A 17240-nucleotide genomic window follows, 5' to 3' on the forward strand; every position below is an offset into this window, starting at 1 on the left:
ACCTCCGAACGGGCGACTCCGACTTCACCATAGAGCTCCACCAACGAAGCCGCCCCCACAAACAGCTACACAGAGCAATGACGGCACATGCCAACAGATGGCCACACGCGCCAACAACCGACAACTCCGACTTTGACGACGAGCCTCACAAGGGAAATATGCAGGACTTGCGCCGATCGTGCCCTAAAGAGCACCTCGGGCACGCCGGGAAGATCCGACTACCAAAGCCCGAGCTGCGACCCAAGCTCCTCTTGACACCATCATCGTTGCCAAACAGAAATCGGCGCCCCCGAAATCGCCCGATCCCGCAGATCAGAGGTTTCCCTCCGGAGCCAAGGCCGTGGGGTGAGGGGTGGAGCACCATACATCAGCGACGCTTCCAAGAAAGAGCGAGACACCCACAGGCGCCGCGCCAGCTCCGGCAAAGGCCGGAAGAAGGATTTCTCCCTGAGATGCTCGACCACCACCAGCCCGTATCGGCCAGCCACAGACCTCCATCAAACCTCCATCAAACCTCCACCAAACCAGCACCGCAGAGCACCGAGGGGAGCCTCCCGCCAGCGCCCGCCCCTGCCAAGGCCGTCCCGCGCGCCCGCCCGACCAGATGCCGGGCCCTGGACGCACACCACCGTCACCGCCATCGGGCCGACCTCACGCCGTCTCCCTCACCAGGCCTTGGGGCAGGAGGTCACCACCGCCACGCCGCAGGAACCGTACCACGCGGAGGCAACGAACAGGCTGCAGCAGAAAACCCTCGAAGAACGCCCAGATCCAGCCACGCCCGGCCAGATGCAGCGTCCGCCAGCCTCCCCGCCGGCCACCGAAGCATCACTGAGGCTCCCGCACCGCCCAGCCGAGCAGAAACGGAGACCCAACGGGAAGCGCCGAGATCCGGAGCACCACGCCCCCGAAGCCGAGCGCCGCCAAGGGAGAGGCAGGAGCACCACCAGGCCTCGCCGCCGCGCCGCCCACGCGGCCGCAGCAGCCGACAACCGCCGTGAAGACCGGGCCGCAGCCCGAGATCCAGAGTCGCCCGCGCCGCTGCGGGCCAGGAGAGCCCCGCCGCCGCCGCCGTCCGCTGCGCGGGCTTAGCCCGGCCGCGTCATTCGGCGGCGGCGAGGGGAGGTGGAGGGGGCGGGGTGGGACGAGGCGCCGACGGTGTTGGGCTCCGCCCGAGCCGCCCAGAGGCGACGCAGGGGACGGGAGGGACCGGGGAATAGTTACCTGCTATATTATGCACTGATTTGCATTTCAAAAATATTGATAGAAGGTTTAGCTTCTTCTGCGATTGAAGATGTAGTCATGGGAGGCTCAGATCAACCAATCCTTTGATTTGGTATCTATCTTTTGTATCATCTATATATGCTACATATTGTCTTTTGATTTGTCTTTCTTTATTATTTGACCCATCATGGAACAAATGCTGCCATTGAATATTATGTTTGGTTTTTTATTAGTTATGCAACATAGTTTGGCTTTTGTATGCCTTGAAACAGGAGTTTTTTGGGGTAGTTTTTAGCCTTAGTTTCTCGCCTGGGGCGTCAATCAATCCTAGGTCCGCCACTGTTCATAGGGCTCATGTGTAACCAGAGTAACCACTCAGACAAAGTACTACCTCCGTCCCAAATTGTAAGACGTATTGTTAGACCATTTTACCCTATCAAGATCTTATAATTTGAAACAGAGAAAGTACAAATAGCGATGCAACACAGAAACATACATAGTGTATACACCATGCTTAATTTTGAACGATGAAGCATGTGGGCACACATTAGTGAGAATCCTTGCAAATCTGTTCAAATCTCCTGTGTGAACCTTGCCGTCTTCAAGTCATGGTCAAATGCCATGTTGTACTCCCTCCGTAATGAAATATATGATCTATTTAGATCACTACTTTAGTGATTTATAAACACTCTTATATTTCTTTATAGAGGGACTAAGTCATAGCTCCGGTACACTAGTGTACATAACATGCATTTGTAAAGAACCAGTCTCATCTAATCATACAAGAATTGGACTTGGACACACCTAATAACTGAAATAAATCTTAAGAGGGCCGCCGAATGGTTAATTAGCAACTTGAAAATGGCAGACGAAACCATCACCATCAGCTAGCAACCGCGTGCAGGAGTATCCCATTGTCGCAGGCTCGCAGCAGCTGCCTTTCTTCTTCTTCTTCCAAGTCCGCGCGCACGAGGCCACCAACCTCACCTTCGTGCTCACCCGGCTAGGTCCGGCGGTCAACACAACCATCCCCGTCACAGTCCACCACCAATCCCCAGTTCCCCACCCACCCTGCTTGCGCTACCTATTTAAATCCTCCCGTTTCCTCCATTTCCATCCAAGAAGAGCATCCCCGACCTCTTCTACTCCAACGAGCTCTTCTCTCTCACGGCTGCTCCACACATTCATCAGCCAATCGCCACATCAAAACTCCAGCTGACACAGTAAAGATCACCAGTCTCTACTCGAGCTCTTCTCTCACAACTGTTCCGTCGAGACTTCAAGATCCATTGTTGATCAAACCAATGGCGGCCAACGGCAACGACGGTTTGTGCGTGGCCGAGCCGCGGAGTGCTGACCCGCTCAACTGGGGGAAAGCCGCGGAGGAGCTGTCGGGGAGCCATCTGGACGCCGTCAAGCGGATGGTGGAGGAGTACCGCAGGCCGGTGGTGGTTATGGAGGGCGCCAGCTTGACCATCGCCCAGGTCGCGGCGGTGGCCGCCGCCGACGGGGCCAGGGTGGAGCTCGACGAGTCCGCCCGCGGCCGCGTCAAGGAGAGCAGCGACTGGGTCATGACCAGCATGGCCAACGGCACCGACAGCTACGGCGTCACCACCGGCTTCGGCGCCACCTCCCATCGGAGGACCAAGGAGGGCGGCGCTCTGCAGAGGGAGCTCATCCGGTTCCTTAACGCCGGGGCGTTCGGCACCGGCAGCGACGGCCACGTTCTGCCCGCGGCCACCACGCGTGCGGCGATGCTCGTCCGCGTCAACACCCTGCTCCAAGGGTACTCTGGCATCCGCTTTGAGATCCTCGAGACCATCGCCACGCTGCTCAACGCCAACGTGACACCATGCCTGCCGCTCCGAGGCACTATCACCGCTTCCGGTGATCTTGTCCCGCTCTCCTACATCGCCGGACTTGTCACCGGCCGCCCAAATGCTGTGGCTGTTGCTCCCGATGGCACAAAAGTTAATGCTGCCGAGGCATTTAAGATTGCCGGTATCCAACACGGCTTCGTCGAGCTGCAGCCAAAGGAAGGCCTTGCTATGGTTAATGGCACGGCGGTGGGCTCCGGGCTCGCGTCCATTGTTCTCTTTGAAGCAAACATCCTTGGTGTCCTTGCTGAAGTTTTGTCGGCCGTGTTCTGCGAAGTGATGAACGGCAAGCCAGAGTACACCGACCACCTGACACACAAGTTAAAGCACCATCCCGGACAGATCGAGGCCGCGGCCATCATGGAGCACATCTTGGAGGGCAGCTCCTACATGATGCTCGCGAAGAAACTTGGTGAGCTCGACCCACTGATGAAGCCAAAGCAAGACAGATATGCTCTCCGCACGTCACCGCAATGGCTTGGTCCTCAAATTGAGGTCATCCGTGCAGCGACTAAGTCGATCGAGCGCGAGATCAACTCTGTCAATGACAACCCACTCATTGACGTATCTCGTGGAAAGGCAATCCATGGTGGCAACTTCCAGGGCACACCCATCGGTGTTTCCATGGACAACACCAGGCTTGCCATTGCTGCGATGGGCAAGCTCATGTTTGCCCAGTTCTCAGAGCTAGTGAACGACTTCTACAACAATGGCTTGCCCTCCAACCTTTCTGGTGGCCGCAACCCAAGCCTGGACTATGGCTTCAAGGGTGCCGAGATTGCCATGGCGTCATACTGCTCAGAGCTTCAATTTTTGGGCAACCCTGTGACCAACCATGTCCAGAGCGCGGAGCAGCACAACCAAGACGTTAACTCCCTCGGGTTAATCTCATCCCGAAAGACTGCCGAGGCCATCGACATTCTGAAGCTCATGTCCTCTACATTTTTGGTTGCGTTGTGCCAAGCCATCGACCTGCGCCACCTTGAGGAGAATGTCAAGAACGCCGTGAAGAATTGTGTCACAAGAGTGGCTCGGAAGACCTTGATCACAAATGACAAGGGTGGCCTCCACAACGCACGGTTTTGTGAGAAGGACCTGCTCCAGACTATCGACCGCGAGGCGGTGTTCGCGTATGCGGACGACCCTTGCAGCGCCAACTACCCTCTCATGAAGAAGATGCGCGCTGTGTTGGTGGAGCACGCCCTAGCCAACGGCGAGGCTGAGCGCAACGTGGAAACCTCGGTGTTTGCCAAGGTTGCCAAATTCGAGCAGGAGCTCTGTGCAACACTACCTCAGGAGGTTGAGGCTGCTAGAGGTGCAGTGGAGAATGGCACCGCTGCAGAACCAAACCGTATCGTAGACTGCCGGTCATACCCTCTATACCAGTTCGTGCGTGAGGAGCTGGGCACAGTGTACTTGACCGGAGAGAAGACTCGGTCACCTGGCGAGGAGGTGGACAAGGTGTTCGTTGCCATGAACCAGGGTAAGCACATCGATGCTCTGCTGGAGTGCCTCGAGGAGTGGAACGGTGAGCCCCTGCCCATCTGCTAATCAAGGAGATGAAGAGAAGATGCCTTGGTTCAGAATTTTAGAAACTGATAATACTGTTGTTTGATTTCATTTTACTTTTCCTCTTCTAAAGCGTTGATGCATGCAACGTTTTCGGGAGCTTCTGCTGCTGTGAGTGACAGGGTATAAATTTTTATGACAAATGTTCAAGTTGAAATGAATCCAAAGAAGTCAGTCTACTGCTTTATCAAGTACTTCCTCTGTAACGCTTTTATATTTCCTTACGAAGGGAGTACACACATTGCTGTACCATATTGCATTGCAATTGCAGGTCATCGAACAATTAGATTATCATACATGTTCAGGCACAAGCAAGATTGTGGGCAACGCTACACGTCCGCCGGTAGATGTCTAGTAAACATCCACCACCTCGACAGCCGTCAGATCTCCGCGCGTGAGCCGTCCAATCTAACTCCTCGCACGCGCGCATCGCCTTCCCGACAGATTAATTCCTGAAACAACAAACCAGTTGCAGAAACAATGGCCGCGTTGCATGAACAATTCCTAAAACAACGATCGCGTTGCAGAAACAATTCCTGCAACAACGTCTGCGTTGCAAAAACAACTACCATGTTGCAAAAAATTGGAGATTGCATAAATAATTCCTGAAACAACGGCCGGGTTGCAGAAACAATTCCTGCAACAAGACCCCTGTTGCAAAAAGCTGCGGGTGGAGCGACAGGGGGCTGGGGCCGGCGACGAAGAGGGTGTTGAAGGTGGACAGGAAGAGATGGGGCGGGCGGCGGAGGCGGAGGATGGAGAGGAGCCGCGGGGAGGGCGGGGACGGGAGGCGGCGGAGCAGGGCGAGCGCGTGGGGAGAAATCACCGGAGGGAGATCCGTACCTGCTTGGGTTGTCGGCGGCGGCCGCCGCTCCCGAAGACGAAGTCGTCGTCACGGTGGTAGGTTAGCCCCGGCCCCGCCGCCGCCCAGATCCAGACCTCGTCGCCTCTCCCAACCCAGCGAGCACATGCTGCGGCTACAGCTGCAGGGGCGTTTTTCTGAAACAACGGCTCTGTTTCAGGAAAACGAACGCGCGTGCCGTGGGAGCGGGGATGCTCTCTTCCGTCCGATGAAAGAGACGATCCAACGGATACGGAGCCAGCGGATGCACGCGCGAGATCGGTCGGGTGAAGGTAAGCTTTTCCCCAAGATTGCCAGAAGTGATAGAAAGAACCAGAAAGAAACAACAATAGACACGAGAGGATACACACAGGAGTTTAGTAGCATATAGGAACCAGTCACAGAAACTAATCAGATCAATGTTTTTTTATCCTTATATGGAACTGATCAATCCATTGGTACTAGCAGTATGTGCCGACAGAAGAAACAATGTAGTACACGCCTAGCTGCTTCCATAATCACATAATCTAGCACAAAATCTGTTAAATTTTCTGCATGAGAGATCTATGGGTAGTGGTTGCCCGTGAACAGCAAGGTCACACTGACATGGAGAACTCCAAACCCTGTTAGTTGATGCTACTGCGATCAATCTGCCTTGTGTCTTCCAGCTCATTACTTTCTTTATCAACTTCTTAAATATCTGCAGGAAGCCGTGGAGATAAATCACATTTGGTAATCATTCCATACATCTCCGTAAGGATTCCTCTTCAGAGGTCTCGGCGGTAGTACTGAATTAAGGCTTCAGCTGGCCTGGTCTGTTGGATCGCCAGCGGTGAAGCTCCGCGAAGGTAGCCGACGAGAGCATGTCAAGCTGCGGAAGCTGCCGACCAACTTGGCGTCTTGGCCGGCAGTCCATGAGAAACCTCCATGAGCATATGTCATCTGAGCAACGGATCCTGTGCCCCCTTTCGTCTGAACAATGTTTGCCATGTGGAGCTGTGGCACGAGTCTGTAACGTGGTGTTCCAACTTGTACGAGGCCAAAGACACAGTGTGCGACGACCTGAGACGGAAACGGACTCTAAGCCTACGCCAAGTTGGATAGCTCCTCGAGGTGACGGTAGTCATGGTCAAGCAGCCTGAGCTGCTGATCGAGCCCCCTGGCGACGGTGTTGATGCACGGATCAAGGAAGCGGTCGCCAGCAACAAACTCGCAAGCGACGCCATCGACCTCGACCATGCTGCAGCCGGGCACTTTGGTCACCTTCTTCTCCTCCATCACCGACCGGATCCTTACCACGTCCTCCCACTTGCAGGAGCAGGCGTACATGTTGGACAGCTGCACGTGCACGCCGCTGTGGTCGAGCCCAAGCTCCGCCAGCCACTCCACAACCTGCTTTCCGAGCTTCACGCCGTCACTACCGTGCACCCGGCACGCATTGAGCAGCGCACCTAGCACGTACGAGTCGGGCCGCATCGGCATTGCCCGTGCCACAGCCGCGGCCTCCGCGAGCATCCCGGCACGGCCGAGAACGTCCACCAGGCTCCCATAGTGCTCCACGCCTGGCTCGATGCCGTGGATAGCAGACATGCTTCCGAAGATCTCCTTAGCGACGGTGACAAGCCCACCACCGGCACGGGCACATGCGCTGAGGACGCAAATGAAGGTGACCTCGTTGGGGCGCACCCCCAGGTCCCGCATCCGGCTGAACAGCTCGACGGCCTCCTGGCAGTGGCCGTGGTCTGAGAGCCCCGAGATCATGGCCGTGTAAGCAAACACGTCGCGCTCGGGCTCCGGCATGGCTGCGAACACCTGCCTTGCCAAGTCTAGGCTCCCGCACTTGGCATACATGTCCAACAGCGCAGTAGCCACCCCACCATCCATTCTACCGGCGGTAGCGGTGACGAGAGCGTGCACCCACCGGCCCTGCTCCAGCGCCCCGAGCGCACCGCATGCAGCCAATGCGCCAACGATAGCCGCCCTGTTGGGCCGGACTCGAGCCCTGAGCATCCCGTCGAACACCTCGAGCGCATCCGCGAAGCCGCCCGCCCCGACATGGGCGCTGAGCATGGCGCTCCAGGCGATGGGCGTCTTGTGCGGCATTCCATCGAACAGGGCGCGCGCGTCGTCCATGTGCCCGGCCCTGGCGTAGGCGGTGAGGAGCGAGGTCCAGGAGCAGACGTCGTCCGTACGGGCGAGGACGGCACTGTCGAAGACGCGGCGCGCGGCGTCGAGGAAGCCGCGGGAGGCGTAGGCGTGTATGAAGCCGTTGGAGACGTAGGCGTGCGCGTCCCAGCCGAGCGTCACCGCGAGCGCGTGCAACGCGCAGAAGAGCTGCGTGTGGGCCGAAGAGGGGAACGACGGCGAGGGAATGGGGATGGCTGTGGCGATAGAGGCGGTGAGGAGGAAGGAGAAGGTGTAGTTGTTGGGGAGGAATGCGGGGAGGATGCGGCGGAGGCGGGGGAAGAGGGCGAGGGCGCGGAGAGGGGCGTCCGGGAGGAGGCCGCGGAGGAGGATGTTTGGGAGGTAGCGGTCGCCGAGGAGGGCGGAGGTGAGGAGGTGGCCGTGGAGCTGCCGGAGCTGCGCCGCCGTGAGCGACGGGTGGGACAGCAGCCGCAGCGCCATGGCGGCGACCGAATGATACGTGGGCCTTGGGCCCCAATAGGAGGATGTGGAAGTAGATTGCCGGCCGGCCCACGGACCCAGCCCAACCGAAGCGTAGAGTGGAAGGCAAACCAAGGGCAGCAGCGACTTCTTCTCCATAGTGGGTGGGGGAGGGGAGCCAACCGCCAAGCGTCCTGCGAGCGGGAGGTAGACGAAGAAGAAGCAATGGCTCGCGCGGGGCAAGGAGGCGGGATGGGGAGCGCGGTGAACGTCGGGATCGCGGTGCAGGCGGACTGGGAGAACCGCGAGTTCATCTCCAACATCTCCCTCAACGTCCGCCGCCTCTTCGACTTCCTCCTCCGATTCGGTGCGCCCCCCAGATCCCCATTTCCCTCCCTGCATTTCCTTCCTCCTCCCCCACCCGTCTGCTTTCTGCTTGCCTCAGTACGATTGGATTGGATCGGATCTTAGCCCCTACTGCTTCCACCCGTCTCTAGGTGTGATTTATTCCAGCATCGGTGAATTACAACTCTTGATACCTACCTACTTGCGCTCAGGATAAGATCTCCCTCATGGATGATATGCCTTGCTGCGTCCGCCTCCATGACATCACAGGCCCGTATTTGCCATAGCCGACTCCCATTATCGACTTCCTCGCGCATGTTGCCGATGAGGTTGGTGGGTCAGTCAGCCTTGAATTGCCCGTTACTGCAACGGTGCTTTGCCCCCTCTAACTAATAATCACCAGAAATGCTAGTTACTGTGACTTTGCTGCTGACCATGTAGCAGTTCTCTTGCCTAAAAAGAAAAGTACAATGGAACCATTGCTAGAAATAAGGAATACCATCAACAAAGTTGTGCTGTAGTATGTGCTCCATCCTTTATCTCTTCTTGGCACACACACGTCGATAATGCATTTTTAGGGATGTGTTCGCAGCAAACCTGTGAGATGCCAGACGGTTGTGCTTCCGGTCTCAAGAAAAATGAATAAATTATGTGATTTTGCTGTTGACCAAGTAGCAACTCTCTTGCCTCACAAAATAGACAACGAAACTGCTCTGCATACGATTCATTTTCCTCGTACGCTGGTACGACTAGACTGCAAATACCATGGCCCACAAACTGAATCACCAAGGATTTGTCTCTAATCGTACGTGTTGGACGGGGAATCCATCGTACGTATAGAACCATCGCCTGAAACAGCAAACAACATCAACAGAGGTAATGGGAAATCGATTTCAACTAGTTCACCCTTAGCCGTGGGTAATGGGAAATCGATTTCAGCTAGTTCTGCACAGTTATATCCTGTAACTAGAATCTGACTTGTTTTGCGCGGTATGCTATTATTGGCCTGGAATATTGATTAGCCTCTCGAACTTGTGGGAAGAATGGAGTCAGTAGATTGGATACCTTTGAACCATGATCGCAAATCAATAACCATGCGTGTCTGTTTGTTTATTGCTTTCTTATTCACCCTCGGCATTGTTTTTTGGCGACCAAAGCAGGAGTTATACCAATTTCATTAAGATAGAAAAAGAAAATACAGAGTGACTCGGTTTGTAAGGGAAACTGGGCCGAAAACCCCAATGCCTGACTCTGAGCGAATACCAGTGAACAAAAGGAAAACCTAGAAAACAGAAAAAAGACACTCGAGCTTGGGGATGTGGACTACAAGTATGCAAAATCAAAAGAAAGGCACAGGCAGATAATTCAGGACCTTGCTAATCTGATGCGTTCATTTTGCAGAGGCCACGACGAAGAGCAAGCTGGCGTCGCTGAACGAGAAACTAGACAGCCTAGAGCGGAAGCTGGAGGTGCTGGAGGTCCAAGTGAGCAGCGCCACCACCAACCCCTCCGTTTTCAACAACTAGCTAAGCCTAATTATCTAGAAGAAGTGCTAGCACGCGGAGTTGAAGCTGCAGAGCTTACTGACGTTTCAGAGGAGCATTCTGGCTTTGTGTTGTGTGTTTCCTGTGTGTGTGTGCAGTCAATCAGTCCATGTGTATGTATGTATGTACAAGTCATGTACTACAATTAATTGATTGAGATGTTAATTTCATATCTTTCTGTATGTTATATTACGCACAGTTACTAAAAGAAGAAAGTCGCCCTCATTACCAAGGCTTGTTGGTGACGTGTAACATCCCAATTTTCAAAACTTGGATGTTAACATGCCATTCATTTGGATGTTAAAATGTCATTCCTATACATCACATATATGCATCATTTGGAGTTCATTGGAATAATGTTTTAGGGATTTATTTAAATGCTCATATTAACTCCTATTGCATAAAGTGAATTTACAAAATTGCGTTTTAGTTGGAGTTATTTTTCCTCTGCTCAATATTAACTATCGGGAGGCATCTCATGCGTTGAAGGGGAGGGTTATTAGGAGTGCCCTTGAGAGGAAGAAGGTGATGCAAATAAAATGTGGACGGAGATGGTGACTTGCATTCGTAAGGTGGCTATCAAGGAGAAGAAAGGTTGTTTGTAAGGTTGCTTCAGAGGAGTTTGGGGGTGACCAAGTGAAGAAGAAGCGAAGCTAAAGATATCTAGTGGTGGAACGATGATGCCTAGAAGGCGATCAAAGAGAAGAGTGATTGTTTCAGACGCCTACATCTGGATAGGAGTGTAGACAACATAGGGAAGTACAATGTGGCAAAGAAGACCGCAAAGCGAACTGTGAGTGAAGCACAGAGTCGGACATATGAGAACCTCAACCAGTGTTTAAACATGAAGTAAGGTGAAAAGGGGCATTTATAAGATGGCCAAGATCGAAGAGAGAAAGATAAGGGATGTCAACCAAGGCAAATGCATAAAAAGCAGAGCAGATCCGCTTCTGGTGAAGGACGAGAAGATCAAACATAGATCGAGAGACTACTTCGACAAGCTGTACAATGGAGAGAATGAGAGCTATGCTGACGAGGATCTAACTGACCTCACGTTGCCACCATCTTAGCTTGCACGTCAAGATGGTACTTTGATCTCTATCTAGGCCTCTGGGCTCCCCCCGACGTTGGTCCTTCACGGGGTCACCCGGGCCCCGAGGCAGGCCTGCTACCAGGCTTCCCACCAAGAGGCCACTCCCGGTGTATTATACCGTTAGCGAGATAAAAAAATTTCATCCTAAGATCATAATGAGCACTCCCGGTGATTAGAGTTCTTGTTTAATTTTGAGATAATCATAAGTAAGTCTCTCGTGATCCACCGAGAGAGAATCATAACGATTGGATAGTTCCTCAAGTTTTGACAAAAGAGCAGAAGGCTCATTGGTGAACATTTGGTTTTTCTCCATCTCCTCGACCAACAAACTTTCTTGCAACACAATCGTCTTAATTTGCTTGTCAAGAGAACCTTGTTGCTTAGAGGCAATTTTAATGAGCTTAGCATAATTAGGTTTGTTATGAACAATTTCCTCAGAGGAAGAACCATCACAAGAATCGGCCTGAGATTTCTGAGAGATACCTTGGAGACTTTTGCCATGAAGCAGTGTGCAGGTGCTTCATCATCACTACCATCATTACCGAAGAAGGAACTCGACGCTAGTGTGGAAGCACATGCAATTCCTGCAATGCCGGACAGAATAATTTGCAGACGATTCTTCTTCAGTGGCATCAGATTCATAAACTTCTTTGGAATCCATTTCCTTCAATATCACTCGTGGCCTTGTGAGAGTTATTTTTCTTCTTCTGGAGCTGGACTTCGAGGAAGAACCCTATGTATTCTTGAAACGTTCCTTCTTCTTTTCATTGTTAGAATCATAGCTCTTTCTTGACTTGTTGCCCATACTGAACTTTCCACTGTTCCTAGCCCCAACTTCTCATTGAGGACAATCAGCAATAAAATGACCATTTCTCTTGCACTTGAAGCAGGAATTGTTCGAAAAGAATTTGAGCTTGAGACAACTCGGGAACTATTCACTACAAAATTTGCACTATCTTGTGACGTTTTACTTGTGTCACGTATAACCATTTTGTGTCACGAAAAATGTACTCGTGATGTTTTCTGGCCGTCACTCCCACTGTCACTGAAGCGCCGTCATAAAAAATAAAATCTTGACGCGCAAGATCGCATCTTAGGTGATGAACCCAAAAATGTCATTGGTGACCGTTTTCGATGAAGGCCCATTATGTCACCTATGATAGGCTTATCTGTCGCCTAAGATCATTTTTGGTGACTATTCCGTTATTAGTGACTAGTCTGTGGGTTTGACCGATCAAAGATTCTGACAAGTGAGGCTAGTAGTTGATGACGTGGCTTCTTCTATGTGGGTTGGATGTGGGTTTTATTGCCGACGGTCCTGTTAGTAATAACTTGGGCGGCTGTTTTGACCTGTCAACGGTGCTGACATATGAGCCGAGAAGATGATGACATGGCTGCTTACATGTGGGACCAGATAATGGCAACATCATGCATTTACGTCACAATTACCGCCGCACGTAGAAAATGTTGTAATTCATATATTATAAATTTTCCCGGCGAATCTGTATATAATTTGAAATTTTAGGAAAATAGATTCAAATTTTGAATCATTGGAATATGAGAATTCAAACATTGGCAATAGATCTTCCATTGTAAGTGAAACTTGACATTTTACAAGGAGAAGCAAAGGACATCGTCTCGGACAGTACAAATTAGACAAAGGGAAATTAAGTTGACTATAAGCACGAGGCCATTGGTGTTTCTAGACGATGTCTTGTGCTGACTATGTGGACTTCCTTAATAGGTGACTAAGCATTGCCTCCATATGTTTTGCCCTTTTTGAATGACAGTGGTTTTCTACTGCTGATCCATCTTGAAATCTTCAATTTCTTGTAACTACTTCTTCTTGTGTTCTTTAATTTCTACTATTTGGGTAAAAAGTATTTCATTCAGCTCTTGATGAAACATATCACTTGCCTTTTTTGCATCTGCGTCATGAGTTGCAATGATGTATTCTAGGTCATGGATGTGTTCGTGAGAGGATGAATTCTTCCCAGAAGAGGATGAGAAGCCCATGCTCGAAAGTAATGTGCTTGAGGAGCTCTTTTCCTCAATAATATCTACATCATGTATTGTTGTCGTATCAAGCCGTTTTTTTTAGGGACGTATCAAGCCGTTTTGATGGTGTATGTTTGGTCCTCGATTCATTCTGCAACAGAAATGATAACACTGCTAGAGCAGTGTTTGATAGTTTAAATAATTATGGCTAGACTATACATTTAAAGTCTACAAATTAGGCAATACTTACTATTTGCTTTTGGGCAGCCAAGCAAAATGTAGGATCTTTCTTTGTGGTGCACGTAGGTTCTAGCAAGTCTCCACCGGATTGGTTATCAATGATGTCCTCAGGCTTATACCAGATTTATCAATTGTTAAACATTAATACTGCAAGTCATATAGTAATCCAACATAAATCATTTGCAATAAGGTAGTACAAATACTTAGCATATGTCTAAAGTGGGAATCACATTTTGTAGGTGCAGTGTTTTGGCTTAGCTTCATAGTAGATGATTTTCCTTCTTTCTTGGCACGAAGTGCCTATGACATGAAGCTCAAATTTAGTATATTGTGTCCAGAAGTACAGATTGACAACTTAAAGGGCGAAGAGTGTGTATTACATACATTGGAGTGATCCTCACACCACTAGTCCACAAGTTTCTCCCAATTTTCTTCTTTTATGTACTCAGGCTTCAGCGATATAGCCTGCTCACGGGTGCATTTTTTTACCTTGTTCCAGTAATTGTTCCTATCTGGAATATCATGGCCACATTTCCTCAAAATACCAATGCACATTTCTGCGGCAAATGCATTCTTCGGGTTAGCATGAACCTTTCTCTACATAAAACATACGCTCATTTTGGATACAACATATGCATGTCTAGTTTTAATAGACGTTTAACAACACAAAATTCAAGTTGTAGATGAATTAGCAATCAGAAAGAAAGTTTAACCATGCGAATAGATGGGTTGTTCACTATAGATGTTGCAGTCGAAGATGAAGGTACGTTGGCTATGGTACGCTTCTTCCATAGTGCCAATGTCCAACCATACATTGTCTGCCCGAATGCACTTGAAGACATAGTTTACAAACATAAATCTAGAAGTGGCATCGTCTGAACCCTGTGAATCCTATCAATTCGGTAGACAACATCCATTGTTAGTGCACGATTGGCTATAGGATAATCGTCCTCGGTGTTTCTTCTTTAATCCTGTAGTACAGATGTGTTGATTTGGCAGCAGTAGCTGTAGAGTTGTACACCACCTGTTACTACGCATGGTCATCAATAATGTGAACAAAGATTCAGAGGGTACCACATACTCCATAAGTAAATTGTATTAGTAAGAATAAGAGGTAGTAATGCACTACCAAATCTACAACATATCTATAATACCTAAATAGTTTATCCCCACTAACCTATTTCTCTTGACATGCAGCATATCCACATCATCAACCAGCCATGTCAGCATTTCATCACTAGCTTACACGAGGGACCCACCAAAGATTGACCAATTTACATAATGGACACGTCACCCTTCAGTTACCAGATGTAGAGACCCACCACTCGCTCCCTAGCGTACACAAACAGCGTACAAAAGCCCATATGAAAAATAACGTACAAAATCCCGACCGTCTCTCTCCCTCGATTCAGCATCCATCAATGTGTTAAAAAAAACTTCATTTTTGTATGTACACCCCAACGCGGCGGATGGGATCCCATCTCACGCGGCAGGACCGTCAGCTTATCTCCCCTCCGTGATTCTCCGGGAATCGCTCACCCCGCAACCCCTTCTCATGTGCGCCGCCACTCCCTCTCTCTTTGTCTCCATCTCGATCTATCATCTCCCTCGTATGGTGCCACCAGTGACTGGGGCGACGGCTAGCACCAGTGCTTTGGGGGAAGGTCACACCAGTGACAACAGCGGAGGCTGGTGGTGCCACCAGCGACTGGGAAACCTGCTTGGTCTGGGCTTTGCGACGGCAAGGACGCGCGGCACTACCGGCCCAGATGATCCAGGTCGCATCTCCACTTCAGAACGACATCCTTCTCCACGCAAGCATTGGGGAGAGTTCTTGGCCGTGCGGCAACCAACAGCAATCAGCAGCAAGCAGGCGTATAAAGATCCGTCCAGCCACAAGTAGTTGCCGACCGGTGAAAAAGTTGATTTGTTTGTGTGGTGGACGGCGTTGTGCTATGCATGTCACCCACAAATGAATCGGTATATTTACTTACGATTTCTTTTTTTTTTGGTTATTTTTCTGGATGATTTTTTTTGATTTAGCACTCCAATCCGTCAAGTTTGTTATATGTTTGTTTGTTGCATGACCAAAGGTTAGTCTAATTGGTTATACCAAACACGGAACCAACTCATTCGAGTGGAATGGAACATCTTTTCAACAACATTGGCCTGCTTAATACGTGATATCCTTACGACGAGCTTTATTTATCTGAATGTTATTTTTTTCATGATTGGCAAACTTTATAATTAATCATCTCTTTTTAATCAGATCACCGCAGAAGATTATAATCATATCTATTCCTCCCTCAATATATTCCCGAGGTATGTCCTTTTGAACTATTGTGTAGTTTCATTACAACAGTAGTATGTACAAGTTCAAAAATCTCAATTTTGATTTAAAAAATTCAAAACTCCCAAATAGACTGTGAGTAGAAATTCGTAAGCTTTACCTGGAGTTGCATTTCAGTAGTAGTGTTGTGACTGGTAGTTGTTTCCTTGACTACAAATTCAGAGTTGATTTGAATTCTTACCACCGGTCTTTGTGTCAGAGCTAACATCGACGACACTACACACCGCTTGCAGTTGCTACCTTCTCCCCTTGAAGCATGGCATCTATGGCATGCCTGCCTGATCCCACAACCGTTTTTCTCTCTCTCGTGACTTTCTAATATGCAAATTAATTTTTGTTCCCTGCTCATGTTACAAGGGTGGCACTTGGACCATGGCATCTACCTAACATTAATATACTCCCATTTTTGTTTCAAGAATTTAGTAATTGATATCCTATTCTATACATTTCTAAAACTGTTGATTCAAACTTGCTAGGTTTCTTGATGATGTGTGGTAAGACTTCTGCTATCAACCAAATTAGGAATTCTGGAGAAGGTAAGGATGTTTCTCTCTTTTGTAATATTTATCTGTCATCTATTGTTGCAGCTATTTTTTACTTGCTTTACCCAGTTATAGTTCAACAATGATTTGCCAAGTTAATTCCCCTTCTCTTCGTTATCCACATTCATCCCTGAATCCATGATACAACAACCTCCCCATAAGCTTTCCTACCATTGTATCCGCACAGGAGCCCCTCCCATTGGAATTGCGCCATCCACACACATGAGGTGCAACAGTCCATGGTGGCATGGCTTTGGAGCTGTAGCTGTGCTTGCAGACGCCTCGAGATATTCATGCACATCCAGATATGCACCATCCGCAGACATGAGGTGCATCTGTCACATGGTGTCCTGGTTTTGGAGCTGGAGTTGTGCTTGCTACTGCCGCGAGATTTTCATGCACATCCACATATGTGCCTAACCTTGCTGCGTCTACCTGATGTTATGCGATTTTGGCACAGGCAATGCTGAAGAGGCACGTGACAATTGCCATTTGCCCGTGCTTTTTTACTATTCTTTTCTTTTTCATATATGTTCATTGTGCCTGGTTACTGTGGTGAGATGCCATGTTAGGAATGGTAAATCATAACGAGGTGTATAAGCTAAAGTAAGGAATACATATATTGTTACATTCTGCTGCAGGAAGTGGCTTATTTTTTCTATATTAGAGGTTCACGTTCCAGTGAAGTCATTTACGTAAGGTTAACTGCATCTTAATTTGGTATGCTGTCAAGCTAGAATTAGGGCTCTAGGTCGAAGGGTGATCAACTGAAATGCACATCAACTATCTTGAGTATTGGTGAGTGCCTACATCATCTTAATGCCAATAGATCTTAGCTAATCTCTACTCCTAATGAACGAATTGGTTGAATAGTCCCCTCGCTTTCAACCGGTTTATTTTCAACCGGTTTTTCTTCGTCCCACCTCCCACCACCCCCCTCCCACCGGTTTTTCTCTTTCTCGTCTGTCCGACAATACCCAACGTATTTATGGTAATCAATCTCTACTCCTAAT

General features: G+C 49.7%; 3 protein-coding genes across 4 annotated transcripts; all 3 read left to right on the forward strand.

Moving 5' to 3' along the window:
* The first annotated feature begins 2356 nt into the window (after positions 1-2356).
* Positions 2357-4831, forward strand: LOC119363245 (phenylalanine ammonia-lyase-like). Its single transcript, XM_037628558.1, has one exon. It carries the CDS (start codon positions 2529-2531, stop codon positions 4650-4652), a length of 2124 nt encoding a protein of 707 aa, XP_037484455.1. The 5' UTR covers positions 2357-2528; the 3' UTR covers positions 4653-4831.
* Positions 4832-8273: 3442 nt separating this feature from the next.
* Positions 8274-10186, forward strand: LOC119363246 (protein BRICK1). Its single transcript, XM_037628559.1, has 2 exons — positions 8274-8482; positions 9862-10186. Exons 1-2 carry the CDS (start codon positions 8341-8343, stop codon positions 9984-9986), a joined length of 267 nt encoding a protein of 88 aa, XP_037484456.1. The 5' UTR covers positions 8274-8340; the 3' UTR covers positions 9987-10186.
* Positions 10187-14826: 4640 nt separating this feature from the next.
* LOC119367603 lies at positions 14827-16860 on the forward strand. 2 transcript variants are annotated; one of them, XR_005176360.1, is made up of 4 exons: positions 14827-15315; positions 15605-15657; positions 15885-16221; positions 16415-16860. XR_005176360.1 is itself a non-coding variant. In XM_037633080.1 (4 exons), the coding sequence occupies exons 1-4, from the start codon at positions 15308-15310 to the stop codon at positions 16645-16647; spliced, it is 354 nt and encodes a 117-aa protein (XP_037488977.1). In that variant the 5' UTR covers positions 14827-15307; the 3' UTR covers positions 16648-16860. The 2 variants fall into 2 exon arrangements, 1 of the variants encoding a protein (XP_037488977.1); XM_037633080.1 differs by having other exon boundaries at positions 16162-16221.
* The last annotated feature ends 380 nt before the right edge of the window (positions 16861-17240 follow it).

Source organism: Triticum dicoccoides, chromosome 2B (assembly GCF_002162155.2).
Source record: "Triticum dicoccoides isolate Atlit2015 ecotype Zavitan chromosome 2B, WEW_v2.0, whole genome shotgun sequence".
Taxonomy (NCBI): Eukaryota; Viridiplantae; Streptophyta; class Magnoliopsida; order Poales; family Poaceae; genus Triticum; species Triticum dicoccoides.

Bases quoted from the DNA above. Each gene is read 5' to 3' on its own strand.
- LOC119363246 (XM_037628559.1), top strand. From the start codon at position 8,341: ATGGCTCGCGCGGGGCAAGGAGGCGGGATGGGGAGCGCGGTGAACGTC. The intron at 8,483-9,861 runs GTGCGCCCCCCA...TTCATTTTGCAG, and splicing joins CGACTTCCTCCTCCGATTCG to AGGCCACGACGAAGAGCAAG.
- LOC119363245 (XM_037628558.1), top strand. From the start codon at position 2,529: ATGGCGGCCAACGGCAACGACGGTTTGTGCGTGGCCGAGCCGCGGAGT.
- LOC119367603 (XM_037633080.1), top strand. The intron at 15,658-16,161 runs GTATGTCCTTTT...CAAACTTGCTAG, and splicing joins TCCCTCAATATATTCCCGAG to GTTTCTTGATGATGTGTGGT. The intron at 16,222-16,414 runs GTAAGGATGTTT...GTATCCGCACAG, and splicing joins AATTAGGAATTCTGGAGAAG to GAGCCCCTCCCATTGGAATT.